The sequence below is a fragment of the Sciurus carolinensis genome, chromosome 18 (genome assembly GCF_902686445.1).
Source record: "Sciurus carolinensis chromosome 18, mSciCar1.2, whole genome shotgun sequence".
Classification (NCBI taxonomy): domain Eukaryota; kingdom Metazoa; phylum Chordata; class Mammalia; order Rodentia; family Sciuridae; genus Sciurus; species Sciurus carolinensis.
The window spans coordinates 6,227,503-6,249,353 of NC_062230.1; the positions used below are offsets into that span (position 1 = coordinate 6,227,503).

General features: G+C 52.7%; 2 protein-coding genes and 2 long non-coding RNA genes across 4 annotated transcripts in view; 2 read left to right on the forward strand and 2 right to left on the reverse strand.

The window, feature by feature from the left end:
- Window positions 1–1,494: 1,494 nt before the first annotated feature.
- Hspb1 (heat shock protein family B (small) member 1) lies at window positions 1,495–2,998 on the forward strand. Its single transcript, XM_047533623.1, has 3 exons — window positions 1,495–1,962; window positions 2,530–2,593; window positions 2,702–2,998. The coding sequence occupies exons 1-3, from the start codon at window positions 1,599–1,601 to the stop codon at window positions 2,889–2,891; spliced, it is 618 nt and encodes a 205-aa protein (XP_047389579.1). The 5' UTR covers window positions 1,495–1,598; the 3' UTR covers window positions 2,892–2,998.
- A 666-nt stretch (window positions 2,999–3,664) lies between these two features.
- LOC124970762 (uncharacterized) lies at window positions 3,665–10,217 on the forward strand. The gene is made up of 3 exons (XR_007106181.1): window positions 3,665–3,786; window positions 9,335–9,504; window positions 9,629–10,217. It is a non-coding gene; the product is annotated as an uncharacterized LOC124970762 (long non-coding RNA).
- Window positions 5,945–8,403, reverse strand: LOC124970763 (uncharacterized). Its single transcript, XR_007106182.1, has 3 exons — window positions 8,261–8,403; window positions 7,839–7,912; window positions 5,945–6,069 (listed from the first exon to the last, which is right to left on the reverse strand). It is a non-coding gene; the product is annotated as an uncharacterized LOC124970763 (long non-coding RNA).
- Window positions 10,218–15,947: 5,730 nt separating the features above from the next.
- Ywhag (tyrosine 3-monooxygenase/tryptophan 5-monooxygenase activation protein gamma) overlaps window positions 15,948–21,851 on the reverse strand; it is a 30,142-nt gene continuing 24,238 nt past the window's right edge. Inside the window, exon 2 of the mRNA XM_047533954.1 lies at window positions 15,948–19,324. Within this exon, the coding sequence (XP_047389910.1) occupies window positions 18,668–19,324 (657 nt within the window). The 3' untranslated portion in view covers window positions 15,948–18,667. The remainder of the gene's footprint in view (window positions 19,325–21,851) is intronic.

Below are 21,851 nucleotides of genomic sequence, written 5' to 3' on the forward strand. Positions count from 1 at the left end.
GGCAGGAGTAGAAACTGGGACAGGGCAGCCAGCAGGACAAGCTGGGAAAGAGGAAGTAGAGAGCCCAGGGGAACGGGGACCGAGTGTGAAGAGGCCGACTATGCTGGTGTTTTACTGAGACTGTGGTCAAGTCAATCTCTGGAGCCTCAGGTCCCTCAGCTGAAGAGAAGGGGAGCCTAAGTCAGGAAAAAGGAGAGCTGAACAGGCCACACCTGGGAAGGAGGGGAGCAGCAACCTCAGGATTAGGGCAGGAGTCTCGGGCAGCACCTCCTTCAGAGCAGGGAGATGGGGGCCTGGCCCCATAGGTGGTCAGATGGAGGCAGGATCAAGGGGTGAGCCTCAGGTTCCAGCCAAATTTCTGTTAACTGTACCTCTTGGACACACACTTGTCCCCCTGTATGGTGGGATTCAGAAGTAAAAGGGGCTTTTGGTGGCACACACCCATAATCTCAGCAGCTTGGGAGGCCAAGGCAGGAGGATCACGAGTTTGAGTCCAGCCTCAGCAACTTAGTGAAGCCCTAAGCAACTCAAGAGAGACCCTGTCTCTAAATAAAATATAAAAAGGGGCTGGGTTCAATCCCTAGTAACAAAAACAAAACAAAAAAAAAATTGGGGTGGGGGTGAGACCATACTCTGTAAAAAGGAAACTGAGGCCATAGGACCTTGGCCAGAATCAGACAGGAAGCCAACAGCAAAGCCCAGACCAGATTCAAATTCCTTGTATCTGAGGTTCCTGGCTTCTAAAGGAAAAATACATACGGGGAGATTTGACAACAACCCTTCTACTGGCCGGAGTCTCAGCCCAGGTTTCTGATCTGGGCCAGCCCCACTGCTCAGGAAGAGAAGGGAGGGGAAAGGCTGACCCCCCGCAACTCTTCCATTCCAGGCAAAGAACAGTTAACTAACGATGATGACACACCAGGCTCTGGGCTAAGTCTTAGCTTGCATGAAGTCATTGAATCCCTGGTCCATTCCAATGACGTCAGCAGCATCTTGGTATCCCAGATGGGGAAAGTGAGGCACAAAGAGTTTTAACTTGGACAAGTTCACCCTCTTGGTGGCAGCTCCAGCAACCTGGGGCAGTCTGGTCCTGGAGTCCACGCTCCCAAAAACCACACCACACCGCTTTAGGTCACAGCCGTCGCGGGGGCCCCAGTGGTCAAACCTACCTCCACCGCTTCCTAGTTGTGGGGCCCGCCCTGGACAAGTAACCCAACCTCTCAGCTTTGATCTCCTGAACAAAAGGAGGATGGGGCGGGCCACGGGCCACCTCCCGCAGCGCTTTACCGCCCAGGCCGAGCGTGCCCAGCGCTGGGTACAAGTCCAGCTCCGGTGCTCCTGTCATTTGTTTTCCTAAACAAGAGAAGTTTCCAGATGTGGGCAGAACCTTCCTCGCCCCGCCCGCTGCCCCTCGTAAGCCGTGGGAGGAATGCACAGGGGAGGGACGGCCCCCAACCGGTCATTGCCATTAATAGAGACCTGAAGCACCGCCTGCTAAAAATACCCGGCTGGAGACCCATAAAAGCGCCGCCGGGGCCCGGACCCAGCACTTCTCCAACCTGAGCCCGACGCGCAGAGAACAGCCCCGCCGAGCCAGCATGACCGAGCGCCGCGTGCCCTTCTCGCTCCTGCGGAGCCCCAGCTGGGACCCTTTCCGCGACTGGTACCCGGCCCACAGCCGCCTCTTCGACCAGGCCTTCGGGCTGCCCCGGCTGCCCGAGGAGTGGTCGCAGTGGTTCGGCGCCAGCGGCTGGCCGGGCTACGTGCGCCCGCTGCCCGCCGCCGAGGGCCCCGCGGCCGTGGCCGCGCCCGCCTACAGCCGCGCACTCAGCCGGCAGCTCAGCAGCGGCGTCTCGGAGATCCGGCACACGGCCGACCGCTGGCGCGTGTCCCTGGACGTCAACCACTTCGCCCCGGAGGAGCTGACGGTCAAGACCAAGGACGGCGTGGTGGAGATCACCGGTGAGCCCGGAGGGCGCCCTGCGGGGGACCAGGCCGGCGGGCAGAGCCTGCGCTTCCCGGGGCTGGGGGTGGGCTTGGGCCGGGGAGTTAGAAGTGAGCCCAGGACCTGGAGGCCAGAGCCCTGGCCCTTGGCCGGCTTCCCTTGGCTGGAATGCCGGATGCGGGTCGTTCGGAAGGGCCCCGCCGCCTCCAAAAATGCGCTCTACGAGGAGAACACGCCCCTTCCCGGAGAAGCCCGTCCCCATCCCCTAATAAGCAGTTGCGGGTCGGCTCCCCGTCCCTGGCGCGGTGGGGGCGTGTGCGATGCTCTGTGCGCCTGCGCGCGCCCCGTCCCTGCCAGGGCTGAGCCCAGCGCCGCGCCCCCACCGGTCGGAAAAGTTCTCTCGAACTTTTCGAAAACTTGTTACCGCTGGATGCGGACAGTCAACCCCCCCCCTCCACACCCACGCACACACCAGACAACTCGATCTGTGTCCTCCTGAGACCCCGCTACCCCTGAGCAGGTGGGGGGGGGGGCCTCTGGCCAGCTCGGCCTCGCAGCTCCTGACCTCCTCCTACCCCACCCAGGCAAGCACGAAGAGAGACAGGACGAGCACGGCTACGTCTCCCGGTGCTTCACTCGGAAATACACGTGAGTTCTGGCCCAATCTGTGGGGGGATTGGGGGGTCCAGAGGAGTGGACGCAGGGAAGTGGACAGGAGGGGTGGGTAACAACTGCTCTTCTTCTCCGCATGTCCAGGCTGCCCCCCGGTGTGGACCCCACCTTGGTGTCCTCCTCCCTGTCCCCTGAGGGCACACTCACTGTGGAGGCCCCGATGCCCAAACCAGCCACACAGTCAGCTGAGATCACCATCCCTGTCACCTTCGAGTCGCGAGCCCAGCTGGGGAGTCCAGAAGCTGGGAAGTCTGAGCAGTCTGGAGCCAAGTAGAGGCCATTACCCTGCTACCCACCACTGGCCACCCCCTCCACCCACCTGTGTGCTCTTTTGATACATGTACCTTCTCTTTTTCTCAAATAAAGTTTGAAGTAACTGCCGTCACTGCCTGAGACCCTGGTGTTTGTGGAGGCCTCAGGCGAGTGCCCTGAGCAAAGGCCTCCTATGTTCTTACCTTTGCCGAGGGCCTGCTGGTCTCAGCTCTCTGCTGGGCTTTGGGAACAAGTGCTGTCCTGGGCTAGGTGTGGGGGAGAATCCAGGAAGAGCACCCGTGTCCAGGGGCCTGGCTGGGGTAAGGGGCAGTTGCAGGACTGGCAGAGGAGGGGGCTTCCTTGGAGCTCATAGTCCCTTACTGTCCTCTCAGAGAGGGACCAGACCATGCAGAAGGAATAGGAGCCACTGTGAAGAGGGTTTGGTCCCTCAAAGGACCCACCCTGGACATCCATGTGTGCTGACTGGGGCTTGTGCTGTCAGGAGTGGCAGGTGCCTGGCCACTAGCAGAGAGAATATGCTCTTGTTGGACAGAGAGACAAGGTTCCAGGTGGGGAGGCCTTGCCGCCACCGGCCAGGTAGGAACCGTTCCACCTGCCTTGGCCCTACTCCATCCCCACCCTCCAGGAGGTCCAAGGAAGGTTCTGAGGGACCTGGGGAGGCTTTGGAGCCCTGCCTCCAGCCCTATCTCAAGTTCCCCCTGAATTTGAGGAACAAGGTCCCAGAACCTGAGGCTGTGGCAAGACACACCCACATTCTTTCCTAAACCCACAGCCCAGGGAGGAGCAGCTTCCGTGGGAAGAGTGTGGTGCGTGCCCCACGCACCCTGCATGCACTCAGCCTGTTGGAGTCCACTCCCTGGCGCAGTCCACTGTCGTGATACGCACACCTGGAGCAGGTATGAAGCCAAAGCAGGTTAGGCCTGGGAGGTCTGGCTGGACCTGGACCAAGGCCAATGGGGAAAAAAAACAGCAAGGATTATTGGCCCAGCTGGCAACACAGGTCTGAGCTCGCCAGCCAGGGTGCTACCCAGCCTCCCCACCCTGCTACCACCAGGCCAAGACTGCTCAGGCCCAGTCCTGAGCTCCAGACCCTAAGTCTGCCACCCTTGTCCCAGACACCTCCCCTGCAGGAGACTTCTGGACGCCTCCATATTCCTAGGGCCAAGATATGGAGGTTTAGACCGTCCAGTTCCCATCCTGCCTCCGCTGGCCAGTTCCCCTGTGGCAGACACCAGGGATGCCCTGGCCTGCTGGGGCGTGGCTGTGTCAGACATAGTGACAGCGAGGCTGCCCTGAGGTGCCCTTGGAGTGTCATCCTCACATCAACCCTGAGCAGAGGTACAATTACTCCTGCTTAAACCCCTGGGAACAGCGCGTCTCAAAGAAGTGAGCAGACGTGGAGGGGAGGGGGGGGTGACGTCTGTGTGGTCAGATGAGCCCAGATCCTGCTCAGGGACGGGGAGAGGGTCTCCTCAGCTTGAAGTGCTACCAAGTAAGGCTTGATGGGGCTTCAGGAGAAGCGGGCAGGGGGCTAGGCAGCCAAATGGTCCTGGAAAGAGCTGCCAGGAACCTCAGGCCCAGAGTCAAGCTGGCGGTCAGGGGCAGGCAGGGGTCGGCCTCTGGAGTGCTGGAGACGCTCCTGGGGTGAAGTCCCAGGCCAGCACCCTGGAGGTTCTGAGCACTAGGGGCCTCATCCAAGGCATGGTTGGGGCATGGGTGCCAAGGGAGGACTAGGAATTCGGTCTTGCAAAGGAAACCGGTCTCGTCTCCCTGGGAAGCTAAAGTAGAAGTGGGCAATCTGCAGTAGCTGCCTGGGTTCAGAGGATGCCGAGTCTAGGGCAGCACCTCCAGGCAGAGTGGGCTCTGGCTGGCAGGATACGACAGTCTCTGCTGGGAAGGTCGTGCACTGGGAGACCTGTTGATGTGGTGGCTGGGCAGCCCTCCCCAGGCCTGTCCCCAGTGTTTCAATGTGTCCATCTTGAAAGGCCTCCCAATGTCCTTCAGGTCTGTGGGCTCAGACACTGGCCTTGAGTCAATGCGTGGGAGCATCTGGGCGGCTCTGGTCAGCTTAAGGCCATCCGAGGGCAATGCCCTGTGCTCTGGTCACGGTGAAGGCTGGCAGGCCCAACTCCCTCGAGGACCACAATTCCTGGGACTGCTGCTCATCCCTCACCTGTTCAGGCTTACCCAGGGCTCCCTGGGGCACCTTCAGCTCTAGAGTGATTCCAAGCCTCTATTTTTCTGTCCCTCCCAGTGGTGATCTGACCCTCCCTGTGGGCATCTCCTCTGGGCCCAGTACCCAGCTGTTGGTCCAAGTCCCTGCTCTCAAGGGGACAGCTGGAGGAAACAGCATGATTCCCGGAAGGAAGGCCCAAGCTGGGTTTAGTGGAGGTGGGCAGGAGGGATTTCTGGAAGTGAGATTTGTGGGATAGGCAAGGAGGGACAGTCACAACCTTGTGCCAGGGCTGGGGTGAGAGAGAACAAGAGGGATATGAGAGAAGTGTGTGCCACATGCCCTCTACCCAGCCCCTCCCCGCTGACCTTGGCACTGAAGTCCAAGCTAAGTGTAGACTACTGAAGTCATCAAAGTGTTTAAACAGACCTGGGACCAGGGCAGATCCCTGCTTTATTCAATCAATCATTCGTTCATTCATTCATTCATTCATTTTTTTGGTACCAAGGATTAAGCCCAGGGGCACGTAAGCACTGAGCCAAAGTCCCAGCCCTTTTGTATATTTTATTTAGAGACAGGGTCTTGTTGAGTTGCTGAGGGCCTCGCTAAGTTGCCAAGGCTGGCTTTGAACTCACGATCTTCCTGCCTCAGCCTCCCGAGCCGCTGGAATCACAGGTGTGCACCACCGCACCCAGCTAGATCCCTGCTTTAAAACAGGGTTCTGGTCCTCAAAAGGGAGTGACTGGGAGCGTCCAGCCAAGAGGTGGGGCCGATGTGGTGGGGATAGGGGTTTGCTGACCTTACAGTGGTGGAGTTCAGCAGACCCTGGCCTTGGCTGCTGGAGAGTGAATCCTTTCCAGGTCCCACCATCTGCCCTGCCACACAACTGTCCCAGGAGTTGGCGGGAGAGCTTTCCACAGCCACACAGGAGTGGAGTGTGGAGAAAAAGCTTCACCATGAATGGCCATGGAGCTGGGTCTCAGGCAGGACCAGAGCACCTTCAAGACTGGAAAAGGGGAGGAGGGTCAGGCATAAGAAGAGCGCCTGCCCAGGGACTGGCCACGGTTGACAGAGGCCCAGCCTCACTGGCCTGGTAGCAGCCACCCAAACCTACCCCATCCCAGCAAAGCCTAGGGCAGGGTCATCCACTGGCCTCACTTTGGAACCTCCATCTTCCCATCCTATCCCCACATATACACACTGGGACCTGGGGATCTGGGACAGTACCCAAGGTCGGGCACAGACCTACACAGCAGCCAGCAGCCAGCTGAGGACCACAGCAGGGAGGAGGAGGAAGCTGTCTGGGCGAGGGCCGGGGAGGGAGAGCTGGTCTGAGCCAGCCTGGTGCTGGATCCCAAGCTCAGAGTCACGAAATGGGGCTCAGCCCCACCTCCATCCTGCTTCCCAGGGAAGGATTCCAGGAATGTGCGGGGGGCTTTCCATGGAATCCCTTGGGAGTGCTTGTCAAGGCACGGGGGTGGGGGACAGCATCACACAACAACCATGAGATCCCCCGATCTGTCAATGTCTAGTGCAAATCAGAAAAAGGTGCCCACTCCATACCAGAGCCCAGGGCATGGTGAACTCCGACTCACCCCTTTGGGTGGGTACCCTTCCCAGAAAACACCTGGCCTCACCCCTCAGCACATGGGTGGGTACCCTTCCCAGAAAACACCTGGCCTCACCTCTCAGCACACAGAGGAGAACCGGAGGCACGGCAAGGTCTGTACTTGCCTGGAGTTGTCTGGCAGACCAGGGCAGAGCAGGTCATGTGGTCCCTGAAGTCCCTTCCTGGGCCGTGAGATGCCCAGCATGAGTTCTACCCATCCACCTGTGCCCTGCCTGTGTTCTGTCCATTGGCAAATGCCCCATGTGCCAGGCCTGAGGAGCATGGGCTTCCATGGGGAAAACCCACACAGGAGCAGAAACCACTCCACCCCTGCAGGATGCCCTGCACCACGGGGTGGGACTCTCCTCCCAACTTCCATGTCACCAGGTGACTTTGGACCTCACTGTGCCTCCCAAGGTGAGCCATGTCCTCTCGGGTTTCTGAGAAGAGAAAGCTCTGGCCACTTGCAGTTGGTGCTGGAAGAGTTGGCAGCATCAAAGATGCTGGGAATCCCAGGCTCACCAAGAAGGGGCAGCTTGGGAATGAAAACCGTCTGGCTGGGTGGCCTTGAGTAGGGGCATAAAAGGTGGGAGAGCTGCACCGACCAGCCAGCGGGGCAGGCTCAGGGCCCAGCCAGGGCTCCCACCCTCTGCCCAGGACAAAGAGCACATCTGGGGAGCAGCCCTGGGGAGTCCCCGGGCATGGTGGCCCCTCACAGCCTTCTGTCCAGCCCAGCAAGCCATGCTGCCCCGGCTGTCAGAGAGCAGTGACCACATCAGCATGCAGCACTGCTCACCCAGGGCTGCCCCTGCGAAAGGAAGTCCACCCCGCCCAGGCCCTGGGGCTGAACAGGACAGAACCTGTCCAGGTCAGGGTTGAGAACGGACTAAGACGTTCAGGGACGAGCACCAGGCGACTGCACCTGGGTTGGGCCAGTCCTGCCCTGGGCTCAGCTTCCCTTCTCAGGGGTCCGGTGGCCTCCTCACGACATTTGGGGCTGTCAGTCCCAGGAAGGGTGGGAATCAAGCAGCAACCACAAAGGTTGGATTGTCCCCTAACAATGGTAGGAAAGTCAAGGTCCCAGGGGCGCCCAAGGAAATGAGAACAACTCATGCAGGACCAAGAAGAGCTTGGACAGAGCAGGCTGTGGCTGACCCTAGACTCACCACGTCCACCCACTAGTACAAGATGGGTCTCGGCACCTCCTCTCAGAGACGGCCGGAAGGCTCCTGTGTTCAGGCTGGGGGAACCAAGGACAAGGAAGTGGACACCTAATCAGGTGGACGGATGACAGGTCCTGTGTCCTCGCCCCCATGAGTCCCCTTCCCTTCTGGGTGCTCCTACCCTCTCAGTCTCCTACCTTCACTGGGCCCCTTCAGAGCTGCTGTCCTCCTCACGAGTCTCCTGTGCCCCTCTGATTCCCATGGCCCTTACTTAACCCCCACCAGCTCCCTACATCAAGCCCCTCTAGCACACTGAACCCCTTTCTTGGAGTTCTCCCATCTCTGAACCCCCACCCCAATATGGCCCTTCTTCACTTCACCAAGATCCCTCTGTTTTAAGGCCCTTTCCTGCCTCCCACCTCTACCTTTTTCTTTGAAAACCCCAGAGAGTCTCTGCTCAAGGCCTGTCCAGCCTGACAGCCTTGAACTCTAGGGGTGCCTGCAGGAGTGGATCCTTCAGCAGGGGTCCCGGCGCCCCAGGTCCATGGCATCTGGGTGGATGAAGAGTGGTTCTGGAGGAGGAGTCATCGATCCCCAGCAGGAAGGCCGCAGGCCCTGGGGCCCAGGCCTGAGACTGTCCTGGCTCCCCTCGAGCAGGAAGTTTGGATCATGGCCCATGTGTACCAGGCTGGAGTGGTGCCAAGGCAGGTCCTGAAGCTGGCCCCTGCAGGATGCCTTAGGGCTAGGCATGCCAATCACCTGCCCCCCAGGCCCACATAGGACAGTAAATGACTGCCCCCTGGTGTTCCCCCAGAGACCCCACAGACATCTCAGGGTGCTCATCCCAGAACCTTTAGGAATCTCTGCCCGGGTTCTGGGTCTGGCAGGGCCAGTGGAAATGGGAGCAGGAGGCCCAGTCTTGGAAAACACTGACACACCTCCCCCAGCCCCACCATGCCCTTGGTTCCATTCTTCTCTACTTTGGCCTGTCTCCAGAGGCCCTCAAGCCTGACAGCATGTCCCTCCTAGAGGACCCTGCTCATTGTCTTGGCTACCAGCCTGATTCTGCCTTTGCAGGACCTGGAAGCCAAGGCTGAGATCCTGGGCCCCTGCCCCACTCTGGCACATGTCTGGTGCAGAGGGTGTTGATCACTGCGTCTGCTACTATTCACAACTGGCACGTACTGGACACCTGCTAGCTGCCAATCACTCCTTAGCTGACCAAATCCTCATAGCAACCCTAGGCCACTAAGAGGCAGCAGAGGATCATGGATATGGCTTGTGGACCCTAATATCAGTCTGCTTGGGTTCAAATTTCCACTCAGCCAGTTTCTAGTTGTTGGATCTTGGGCTAGTTACTAAGCCTCAGTTTCTTCATCTGCAAAATAAAGCTATATATGAATTAATAGGTGATGTCTTTAGAATAGCCTGGAGACAGTAAGTACCCAGTCAATGCTAGGAATTTCTATAAGGTAGACCACATTATTCCAATTTTACAGATATGGAAACTGACAGGCTAAGGAACTTGAGAAGTTATGCTGAAGACCCAAGACACAATGGAATGACAATTCAAATCCTGAGCTCTTTAAGTTTTCTTCCCCAACACAAAATAAGACATTACTGAGTGACAGAGGCCACACTGAAGCTGATCTCTGATTCATACATCCAGGTAGGATGGTGACTTGGAAAACTTGTTCCCACTCTAGGATGAAATTTTGCAGCTCTATGTTGGGAGGTGGGGAGGGGAGAGACCAGGGTGTCTGCACTCCCTTCCATTCCTGACATCTTTCCAGGTTGATTCTGCAGGACAGCCCTGGCCCTGGTTGATCACCATTCAATTAGAAGCGTGAGTGTGGGGCTGGCCGGCACATTTGGGCAGAGGACCCTGCACAACATGCTTGAGGATGACTGACCTGTGACACCTAGAAGGACATGTGTGCAGTCTGAGGTTGGACAGGCAGGCAAGAGACAGGAGCCGGCCTCGGGGTCCTGGGGACACCAGGTGTGCCCGGTATGCCCTCTTCACTGCTGCACCAGGGGTGCAACGTGTGAGGTAATGGAAACTGTCAGATCCAAGTCTCTATGTCCCTCCGAAACCTCTTGTTATGTGGTTTGAGTCAAAGGTGTACAGAGCCCTGGTTCTCCCCTCTACGAAATGGGAATAATATACATTTGCTAGGGCTGCTTCCAGAACCAGATTTGTAGGTGAGAACAGCGATACAGGACAAGGGACACGGGGTCGCTGGTCCAAAGAGGACACTGGGTGCAGGCGCGGGTCCAGAGCCCACCAGGAAGCTGAGGCTCCGCCCTTCCAAGCCTGCTGCTTCCAGGGACAACGCCCGTGGAGGTGACGATCGCCCTATAAGGCGTTATGATGCCCCCGTACCCTAGACCCGGTTACTCCTGTAATGAAGGCAGAGAGGGAGAGGGAGGGTGGCGAAGGCGGGGTGGATAAAACTCCGCAGGGGCGGGAGGGCCAGGTCGGGTACAAATCCGGCCTAGGGGCAGCCGAGCAGGCCGACCGTGGAGCAGAAACCGAGCCCTAGCAACAGACCTGCCATTGGCGGTGCGGGGAGAGCCTAACCTGGGATTGGTTCTTGCCACGCCCGCGATGGAAGGGGCCGCCTCGAGGGGCGGGGCCGTGGGCGGAGCCGGGCCCCGCCCGCCTCACATCCGGGCACCTGGGCCGCCCGCGGGGATCGAAGGTGCCCGGGAGCAGAGCGCTTCCGGCTCGCCCATGCGAATGGAACCTGCGGGGAGACGCAGGCAGCGAGGCCCTTGATTCCGGACGTCCGTGGCGGGAGGATGCCCAGAGAGAAGCCCCAGGATGGAGCTCCCAGCTGGGTCGGGCTGGAGGGCGCTGCTGCGGCCCAGCCTGTAGTGAGGGCTGGAAGGAAGCGGAGCCGGGCTGCCGCCCAGTACCTGCGGCGTCCACCCGGGGGCAGTGTGGGGCAGCAGTGTAGGAGCCCCTGGGCGGCTGAAACCTCCCTCCCCAGGCCCCGCAAACCAGCATCATGGCAGGATTTTTTAAGCTGACCTGGGGCGGTCAGACCAGTTGTCTTCGGTACATTTTGGGTGCCGATGCCTCGAAGGATGGGCCAGGATTTTCTGTCTCCTTATCCAGCTTCATTCTGGCCTTGCCACCACCAGGCTAAAGACTCCAGTCCTTACAGACCATGGCAGCCATGATCATTTCTCCTGTTGCTTCAGCCCCATGGCATGCAGCATATTGGTCTTGGGGACTTGGACAGTATTCAGGAAGATGACAGGGGAAAGGACACCCAAAGTGCTTCCGTCAGCTACAAGTTGCTCCGCCCTTCATACCGCTTACCCGGCCCGCATTTGCTAAATCTCCTGTGTCCCTGATGTAATCTGATTTAGAGTCGGAGGATCTTTCTGCTTTTCACTTTGCCTCCTCCCTTACCCACTCCAGCTCAGAGCTCATCACTGAGGGACCTCAGTACACACAACAAGGAATGTTCCAGAAAGAGCAGCCTTCAAAGTCAGCAGGCAAAAAATACCTTTTTGGAAGACACTTGGCTCTGATAAACCTAACAATCCAAAATGATCTTTCCCATTGGGCTTTAAACTGACAACCACCCACGTGTGGGCTACACCATCCCAGTTCCTCAGGAAGCTGAGGCAGGAGGATGACATACCCGTGGCCAGCCTGAGCAACGTGGTAAGACCCTATCTCAAAACGAGGGATGGGTGCGGTGACCCTTGCCTGTAATCCCAGCATCTTGGGAGGCCGAGGCAGGATTGCAAATTCAAATCCAGCCTGAGCAACTTCATGAGGTGCTAGGCAACTCAGCGAGACTGTGTCTCTTAAATAAAAATACAAAATAGGTATGGGGATATGGCTCAGTGGTCGACTGTCCCCGAGTTCAATTCCCAGTACCAAAAAACAAAAAAAAACAACCAAACCCACAACCACAAAGACCCCCAGCCTTAAAATATGGCTTCAAGTTATAATAAAAAGTGGCAAACTTTGATGCCAAAGTAGTAGGTAGGAAAATTTGTCTATCATTGGAAGAACCAGGTTTTTTTTATTGTTTTGTTTTGCACAGGGGGGGTGATTGAACCCAGGAGCTTAGCCACTGAGCCACATGCCCAGCCCTCATGTATATATTTTATTTAGAGACAGAGTGTTGCCGAGTTGCTTAGGGCCTTGCTAATGCTGAGGCTGGCTTTGAACTTGTAATCCTCCTGCTTCAGCCTCCAGAGCCACGCCACTGTGCCCAGCTGGGAGAACCAGTTTAACACAATGGCTGTGACTCCCCTAATGTGGACCCAGAATGAAGGCAGCCTGCACACACTCACCTGTTCCTGAGATAACTACGACACATATGGGTGGCCCTGTTTCCCCACCCCACCCCACGTTGGGACAGAACAGCTGCAGGTGGCCAGGCCTCAGTTTGCTAAGCCAAAGCAAGCGCTCATTAAGTACTTACCCAATACTTTTCCCACGGGGGTGGGGGCGGGAGGGTACTGGGAAGAGGCGAAGCCCACCAGCCTATTAGACCAGTCAGAAAACATGGTTCTCAGGAGTGGCCATCAGTCCTCTTACTTAGATTCAGAGCTGTTTTGACCCCACTGCTTAAGACCACTATGAATGAGGGGAAGGCTGGAGCCTCAGGCAGGGGAGGGGCCGCTGGCAGAGCACTCCAGACATGGAAAAAAGAAAAAAATCCTCTGGCAAGACCAGTGTCCCAACCAGGTAGGAGACATACTGAACAGCAGGAGGGAGACTAATGGACAGCCCAGAACGTGGGACATTCTGTGAGACTGTCAAGTAGCTTGGTCTCTCGCAACCCCAAGTCAATGTCATAAAAGATGGTGTGGGAGGGGTGTTAGACTGAGCTAGTAAATGCATTCTGGGGACAACTTGGGGAAATTTGAACATGGGCTGATGTACTAGGGAATTGCTATTCGTGTAATGGTGGTTATGTAAGAGAACTCACTATCCTTATTTTTACAAGAAGTGTGAACACAGAGTAAATAGCCCTGTGGTGACTTCCAAAGTTCCACAACATCAACACAAGACTTGCCCCGCTTCCAATGGGCTAAATCTTCCCATTCAACAGGCCGCCAATTCCTAGTAATCCATATTTAAATTCACAATGCAAACCGTTTCTGGCCCATAGCAGTGCTCCAAAGAAGCAAAAACCTGACCTCCAGCTGAGCCAGATTAGGAGGGGACAGCAGAGGTCACACTACAAAGAGACAATGAATGGGAGGCTGGTGGACTGGTGTGGCAGGGCAGTTACTGGGAAACCTGGGATCAGCAAGTGATGAGCCAGACAGTTAGTAATGCAAGATCTGTGGGCCACCTGGCCTCTTCACACCGTAGGAAGACCCAAAGTTCCAGGTCAACAAATTAAAAATTAAATAAAAAAATAAAGTAAATGGGAAGATAGAAAAAAAGATTTCAAGTCAGTCTCAGCAACTTAGCAAGACCCTGGCTCAAATATTGAAAAAACAAGACAAGGGGCTGGGTTCAATTCTTAGCACTATGTATAAATAAACGAATAAAATAAAGGTCATCAACATCTGAAAAAGATTTTTTTAAAAATTAGAACATTCTTACCAAGAATATAAAAACTTGTTTTGGTTTTATACTGCACCTGTTTATATTCTGTAATGTGCACACACCACCAATTAAAAATACCTCCCCCCAAAACCATGTTGCTCAAAGTAACTCCTACTGGCTTTCCTCTTGTAGTAGGAAAAGTGCCCAACCAGTATCTTTCTTAACCTGGGACATCTGTTCATTTGTGAGGCCTGTGAGACCCTGCCCCCACCCCGCGCCCCCCTGTCTCCTCCCCCGCACTGACTCCTCCCAACCACAGGTACCCACAGTTCCTCAGAGGCAGGGCTGGTGTGGTTGGCATCAACCATGTCCATCCACGCCAGAATTGATGAATTCAAACCAGCAGGCTCATTAGCAGGCTGGTATATCACATTTTAATGCTCCGATCAGGTTGGTGACCACTTAATGTCAACTCCCAGAAATAGAGAACAGCGATACCCAGCTAGTTTTCAGAAGTTGTTTCTCCAAACTTGCTTTGAGAACCAAGCTGCCATTCTTAGCCACTGGGATCATCCAGAGTGAGTCAACGTGCAGTCTCAGCTGACCCGTGCAGAGGCCAGTGCATGTGGTCATCGCATATAAATAGAGTGGAGAGAAACTGCACGGGCCCTCCGCCACATGCTTACTGGACTGGATGATGGTTCCTGCCCCTAAACCCCCTCATTCGTGGCCTCTGCCCCACCCACAAAGTTGTCAGGATGAAGTCTGCTCCATGGTTGGAGCAGGGGGCTAAGGGACCCTCTAACGCCCACTCCCATTCCCATCTGTCACCTTTACTTCATTGCTTTACTCTATTGGCTATTTTCAAAATTCCAGAACAGACTGAGCACAAGGACCCTTTAGCCTTGGTACCTACCACAAGAATGAGTTTTTTCTTCTTTTGCAGTTCTGGGGATTGAACCCAGGGGCACTCTTACCACTGAGCTACACTCCCAGCCCTTTATAAATTTTGAGACAGGGTTTCACTAAGTTGCCCACACTGGTCTTGAACCTCCAATCCTCCTGCCTCGGCCTCCTGAGCAGCTGGGATTACAGATGAGGGCCACTGTGCCTGGTTGAATGTGAGAAGTTCCCAGTCTTGTTCTACGCCACCACTCAACCTCGGCTCTTCAGGACCGTCCTTTCCAACTACCTGTCTCATTTCCAACACCTCAACTTACCACGACACAGGTATGTGGGAGCAGATATCAGAAGCCAGATGACCTGCAAAACTGTGAACAATGCTACTCCTCTATTTTTGGTTTTGGAAAACAACTATTTTTCAAGAAACAAATAGTGATTGTTTTTAGACAAATGAGTACTTTTAACTTCTAGTTTTTGACTCAACCCCACATACACAAAAGCTTTTCAGAGTTATGTAAAGGGTTCTGAGTTGAGAAAGTCAAGAAATCAAAACTGGACAGCCAGACATGGTGGTGTATGCCAGTAGTCCCAGTTACCCGGGAGCAGGAGGCCAGCCTGGGAAAGTGTCCCCCTTCTCAAAAAACACCTTTTAAGTGTTCGTGGCAATATTTTGGGTAAATCCCAGTCATGTCAAGTTCCAGGCACCCCTAGGAAGCAGAGGTCCCAAAGGAACAGGGTGTATCAGCAGCTTCCAAGTGCATCCCTTGATTCTGAAGCACCTCAGGGACCCTCTGAAAACCTGTCCTGGTCTATACATTCCTCCTCCCAGGGACTCCCACACAGCCCGGTGAGCTTAGCAGTTCTTTCTGCTCTGCTGCTTCCTCTTTCCTGGCAGTGCAGATGCAGCCAGGGCTCAGCTCACAAAACGGGAAGGCCAAACTCCAGGTGTCAGTGCATGGCAGGACCTCAGGCTCAGTCACTGCCAGTTCCACAGCCACACCTGCAGTGGCACTCAGTGACAAACAAGCTAACCCAGGAGAATTCATCCAATGCTCGGCCTTCAACATGGTCTCATCACACCTGAAATGTGAGTCCAAGTTTCTCAGAAAATTAAAAGCTGCCTCCTTCCACTGTGAACCGCCACCCTTCCCCTATGACAGAGGTGCAAAGGCTTCATCCCGTGGAAACCCCTACTCGCAGTCACACCCACCTGCAGGCACCTTCTGACACAGCTGCCTTGGGCAGCACCTGGCTGTCGGGGGCTTAGGAGTGTGATTCGAACCTGGGCCTGAGCTTCTCCCTAGTTGTATCCCAAAGGGCTCTTTGGCACCCAGCCAAACAAGAGAATTTTGCAAAAGATTTGGGAGGCCCAAATGGTATCCCAATTTCCATTTCCTTTTTTTTTTTTTTTTTTTTTTTTTTTTTAAAATTTTAGTGGTGGGGATCAAACCCAGGATCTTGTGCACTGCTAGGCAAGTGGCAAGTGCTCCACTACTGAGCCACACCCTCAATCAACCCTTGATTTCTTAAGGTCACTAAGCCCAGGTCTGACTCCCAGATACAGGCACTTTGCAGTATAAACTGTCCTGCCCCACACGCCATCCAGCCTTGCTCACATCCAATCATATCTTCAAAAGCAAAGAAAAAGTTAAACATTAAATGAAACTACACGGCACTGACATCAGATCTGTAAGTTTATTTGCTCAATGTACGACAGCTACATAATGACTCACATTCATGATATTCCATCACTGAGGAAAACTGCTAAGAATGGTCCGTGTGCGAAATAATTCCTTAGAGAAACACGGAGTCGGAAAAATAATCACTGATTAGACCTTAAAAATAGTTCACTGCATAACATGACAAAAAGCACAAAGGCTCATAGGGAGAACATCGTCAATGTCCCCTACACTGTAATAGTTATAATTTCACCATGACAAACACCAGACATTAAGATTAAGCTAACACTGGTGTTTCTTTTGCCCCCCCTTAAAAACAAAATATATAACTGCATGTCACTATAGCAACATCCAAAACAGATCAATTTGTTACGATCACTATTTGGTAGAGCAAACTTGTACCCCCAAAAGGAAAAATTAAATTAAAAAAACTTTAAAAAATTTGAAGACTTAATTTTTTTTTTGTCATAGGAATACATAACACCTAGAGTATAAGTTAATGAATTTCAAGCTACTGCATAGAAATACGACACTAGCATGCACAATACTGTATCAATAGAGTAACGGAGGAGTGAGCATTTCACTGGAGAGACAGCATCATAGGCAAGTGCATTTCTTTAAAAATAAAGAAAAGAAAAGAAAAGAAACCATTCGAGCTGCTTAAACATCAAGTCTCCCGTCCCTCTTCAGCTCCAGCCCTCTGTCTGGGGTGATTTTATCTTGCATTATTCTAAAACGCAGCCAGAGCCAAAGCTGAAATTTAAAGGAAAAATAGGTTTTGTCATTCCAGTCGATCATTTCCAAATGCGGTAAGGACGGACACGACACTGCTCACCACCGGACATGAAGATAAGGAAAGACCCACCCACCCCCTCCCCCAAAGGTTTCCCTGTCCACGCCATGACTCCAGGCTCCTGTGATGGCACAGAAGCGACAAGCTCTCTGCAGCTAGTCCTCCTGGAAGAGCTCAGTGAGTCAGGACTTCCAGGGCAGGAGGGGGCCCTCTACGGAGAATCATGCTGGGAAGCTGCAATGCTACAGAGCACACTGACCCGACGGCCATCGCCATTCTTCTACCGTCACTGTCACCGTGTCCTGTTAAACACACGCACCTCCTAATTGTAAGCTGGATTTTGGTCTAGCAAAAGCATGTCAGGTTTTCCTCAATCATTACTCACACCTCTCCTTGCCTAAATAAAACAAAGAAACAAAGCAACTCTGGTGTCATTACCCATCTTTGGAGTCCACATGGTCACTGATTTTGTTTAAAAAAAAAAAAAAAAAACAAACAAAAAACAAGCAAGCTAAGAAAAAACCTCACGCACACCAGCCACGCAGGGCCAAGCTGCAGGAGAACCAGGGCCTGGGCTGACTGAAACAGCTGGGTGGAAATAGCAACATGGTTTCCGTCAATTGCAAAATGTGGCTAACTGCAGAGAGAGGTCAAGCTCCAACTTCCATGCTCTCCTTGAAAAGAAAAAGTGGAAGAGTTTTGGTCAAACGGGATTAAGCATTTACTACCTGGTAACGACTTCACTGTCGCCCCAGAGCACGCGCTTGGGGGAGGGGAAGCTGGCCAGGCGGGGCGCTTCCTCCTGGGTGTCCTACCGGCTCAGCTCCTAGCACCTGACTTCCCACACTGCACCACATGCCTTCTCGAAGGGCCACCCAGCTTCTACAAGCCAACATCCGAGCCACCTGTGTGCCAGGGGCACAGGTGCAACAGGGAAGATTCAAGTGCAGAGGGGAGCAAATGGCAGTGCGATCCCTGAGGAAGGAGCGTGGCAGCTGAGAGCAGGGGTCTTGGAGAATACCGACACCATAAATGACTGACAGACCTGAATTTTCTCCATTTTTGCGGTGCTTAACATTTCTGTTAAAGTGATTAATAACTTTTGTTGTGGATTTATGTTAAGAGGAAAGAAAGACAAAAATCCCACAACCACCTGGCAAGCACCTGTTAACCGAATCTAAAGTAGCTTTGATTCTCCTCAGGCAGGTCTCTTAGCCAAGGAGGCAGATAAACAGCAAAATCAACCTAGACATGGCTAAAGAAGAATGTAAAGCCAAAAAAAAACCTAGCAAAGAAAGACTCACGATCCATGGCTTGATGTCACATATGGCTGTCATGTAGAAATACTGTAAACTGCAATTTAGTGTTAATACTGTCCACTAATCAGACTCGAGGAAAACGGGCAGGCCTAAACCATGTGGGCAAACCTCAGGCTCCAAGTCTGTTCGTCTGGGATTTAAACAATGCCATGTCTGGTAGAGGACACCCCAAAAGAAATGCACAGCTAAAACAGAGGGGAGAGAGTACCCAAAACTTAAGACAAGAGCGTATGTACATAAAGATCCTTACTGGAACCACAGAACTACTGAATGAGGGCCATTCCATTTACATTTTCTTTTCATCTCAAAACCTATCACCTAGCAATAAGTTAAATTAAAGACAGCTCCACTTGCATGAACCTACAGAACAATCCATATGCCCGTGTGAGACTGCTACTCCAATACCAGCACAGCTAGCCTGACTTTCCACTAGTGGTATTTTGGCAAAAACGTCAAAGAGGCGATCAAAGACAGGACAGGTCGTGGGTTTCTCCCTGGGAAGGTCAGCCCTCCCTTTCCCTCCCCCACCCGACCCCCAACTCATGGGAAAAAAATAAAGACTGCAGTAGTAGCATCAGCGTGCGCTGCCAGTCCACCTGGGGGCCTTAATTGTTGCCTTCTCCGCCCTCGTCGTCTTGCTGATCGCTTGTCCAGAGCGTTAGGTTGTCGCGGAGGAGCTGCATGATGAGAGTGGAGTCCTTGTAGGAGTCCTCGTTCAGAGTGTCGAGCTCGGCAATGGCGTCGTCAAAGGCGGTCTTGGCCAAGTGGCAGGCTTGCTCCGGGGCATTCTGGATCTCATAGTAGAAAACGGAGTAGTTAAGCGCCAGGCCCAGTCGGATGGGGTGAGTAGGCTGCATGTGCTCCTTGCTGATCTCGTGGGCTTCGCTGTAGGCCTTCTCCGACGACTCCACCACCGTGGCCCGCTTCTCTCCAGTGGCGACTTCAGCCAGGTAGCGGTAATAGTCCCCTTTCATCTTCAGGTAGAACACCTTGCTCTCATACTGGGTCTCGCTGCAATTCTTGATCAGGTAGTTATCCAGCAGGCTCAGCACATCCTGACACACCGCCTCCAGCTCCTTCTCGATTTTCTCACGGTAAGCACGAACCATCTCTATCTTCTTCTCGTTGCCATCTGCAGATGTCTTCTGCTCAATGCTACTGATGACCCTCCAGGAGGAACGGCGTGCTCCAACGACATTCTTGTAAGCCACAGAGAGAAGGTTTCGTTCTTCATTGGACAGTGGCTCATTCAGCTCTGTCACCTGGAGGAGAAACAATAAAGAGCTGTTACGGTACAGATGATGTCAAATGGGTTAGGCATATCTTCAAGCCACCAAAACACAACTGTTGATTAAAATGATTAACAGAAAAAGAAGTTACGCTGTGTGGGTATACGGGAAGTGGGTGGGGGGGAACAGGGCAACGAAGAAGGGGAAAATGCAGCTGGATCAATGGTGACCAAACCCTGGCTTCCACCTTAGAGAAGGACCCAGGCTCTGCACATGCTATTCTAGGAAAGAACTATCAAGTCTAGCTCTTAGATGACAACTCAAATTTTTACCTTAACTGCAAAAGGCCTTTACAATCTTCTCATGTAACATCACACACAGATGATCCTAGGGATCTTAAGTATAGATGGCTTACAGATAGCTTACATTCCTCAGCATGTCTGGGAAAACAGAATGACTGACAGCTTCCTCATCTGCCCTATCCACTGACATTTAGGCCTACCTCTTTTGGGTGAGAATATACTGAGTCAACTTCAAGCTGACTTGTGAGAAACAAGGTTTTTCTGCTGGTCTGCTAAGAGAAGATGAATTGTCAGGCGCCGTGGTGCACACCAGTAATCCCAGTAAATTGGAAAGCTAAGGCTAGAGGATCAGAAGCTCAAAGCCAGACTCATTGATTTAGCAAGACACTGTCTCAAAATAAAAATAAAAAGGGCTGGGGATGTGGCTCAGTGGTTAAGCACCCCTGGGTTCAGTCCCTGGTACCAAAAAAAATTAAAAAGACCAGATGAATTATGACCCTCAGAAAGAAGTCAAAACAAGGCACGTGGCATGCATCTGACCACTGTTAACACTTCAGCAAAGTGGAGAGACGTGTGCTTGTGACAGTGTCTAAAGATTAGTAAGTAACAGAAGATAAGAGATCAGCAAGTCAAGAGATGCTAATAAACATGGGAATTTTAAAGGTTTCTGTCTTCTGGACTGTCAAGACATTACTTCACTATTTATTTTACCTGGTTGTGTGGTATCACTGTCGTTAAGTTTCTGACAAAGCTCTTACTTTCATCCCAATTCTGAGGTCACACTATTCATCTGGTTAACTGCAACCTGTGTTTAAACTTCTGTATAGCGAGTCAACAGCTGCACCACATCAGGACCCCCGGCTCACTGCCTATTTTATAAGTCTTACAGAAGGCTGTAATTCCCAAGCCTCCTCCTCAAGTACCTGTGCTTCAGTCCTAACAAGTTAACACAAAAACAGTATATTTTTCTGTTGGCTGCTAAGAACATCCTCCAGTATTCCTGCCTGGCATATACTTAGAAGTATCAAAAGCAAGGTAAAGTCAGGCTCTGTGGTGCATGCCTGTAATCCAGCGATTCAGGAGGCAGAGACAGGAGGATTACAAATTCAAGGCCAGCCTCAACAGCTTAGTGAGACCTGTCTCAAAAGGGTTGGGGACATGCTCAGTAGTAAAGCTCCTCTGGGTTAAATCCCTAGAACCACCCCCAACCCTGGCAAAAAACCAACAAGGTAACACATTCCCTATGAAACAGTCTTTCCCTACTCTCCTCTCCACCCCCGGTAAACTAGCCTGTGTAGACCAGTAACAGCTTCCGTGTAAAATCGCATTACATAATATATACACTTAAGTATTTGTGGGGAGATGGTATACCAAAAGACTTACTTTCTTTTTCTTTTTTTGTGGTGCTGGGGATTCAACCCAGGGCCTTGTGCTTGTAAGGTAAGCACTCTTCCAACTGAGCTATCTCCCCAGCCCCCAAAAGACTTTTTCTCCATGTTAGAGTCATTTACCTTCTACAGTCTTGTAAAAAAACAAAAAGGGGGGTGGGGAGTGCTTAGTGAAACTGATTATAGTCAGTCCCAAATTTCTTTCTTCTTCTTTTTATACTGGAAATTAACCCAGGGGCACTTTACCACCAGGCCACATTCCTAGTCCTTTTCATTTCTTATCTTGAGAGGGTCTCACTAAGTTGCCAAGGCTGGCCTTGAACTTGTGGTCCTCCTGCCTCAAAACTCCTGAGTCACTGATTAACTGGTGTGTGCCACCACACCTCACTTGTAGTCACCGATTCCAATGCCGTCTATGCAGAGATCATTACATCAGAACATAAACCAAATCATAGTTATTAGGATGCTGCAAGCAATTCATTCTTTGAATTCATCATGTGTAGCTTACTAATTTTTGAAATATTCAGAAAGTGTTATGCAATGCAAATATTTATTGAACTATCAGTATTTTTAAGTAGTTTTCTTAAAAAAAAAATTTTCTTAAGTTAACCTTTCGCTACACATTATTGACTATGATAATAATGCTAGAGAACAGAAGAGGGGAGAAAAATGGGCTTTGGTGCTGCTAGAATTCAGAGCACAAGTCAGAAAGAGATGCTTCTGCTCCAGGACCCTTGTGCCAGTCTGCTGCCACTCACTCCTGCTGAGCTCTGATGGCCACAATACCAACACCGCTCAAAGGGCAGGTCATTCCATCTCTCAAGGTCCATGAAAGGGATTTGGTTACGACAGGTTGGAGAGTCGAAGGCT

Coding starts and splice junctions, on each gene's coding strand:
- Hspb1 (XM_047533623.1), top strand. CDS start 1,599: ATGACCGAGCGCCGCGTGCCCTTCTCGCTCCTGCGGAGCCCCAGCTGG. Junction 1,963..2,529: donor CGGCGTGGTGGAGATCACCG/GTGAGCCCGGAG, acceptor TACCCCACCCAG/GCAAGCACGAAGAGAGACAG. Junction 2,594..2,701: donor TGCTTCACTCGGAAATACAC/GTGAGTTCTGGC, acceptor CCGCATGTCCAG/GCTGCCCCCCGGTGTGGACC.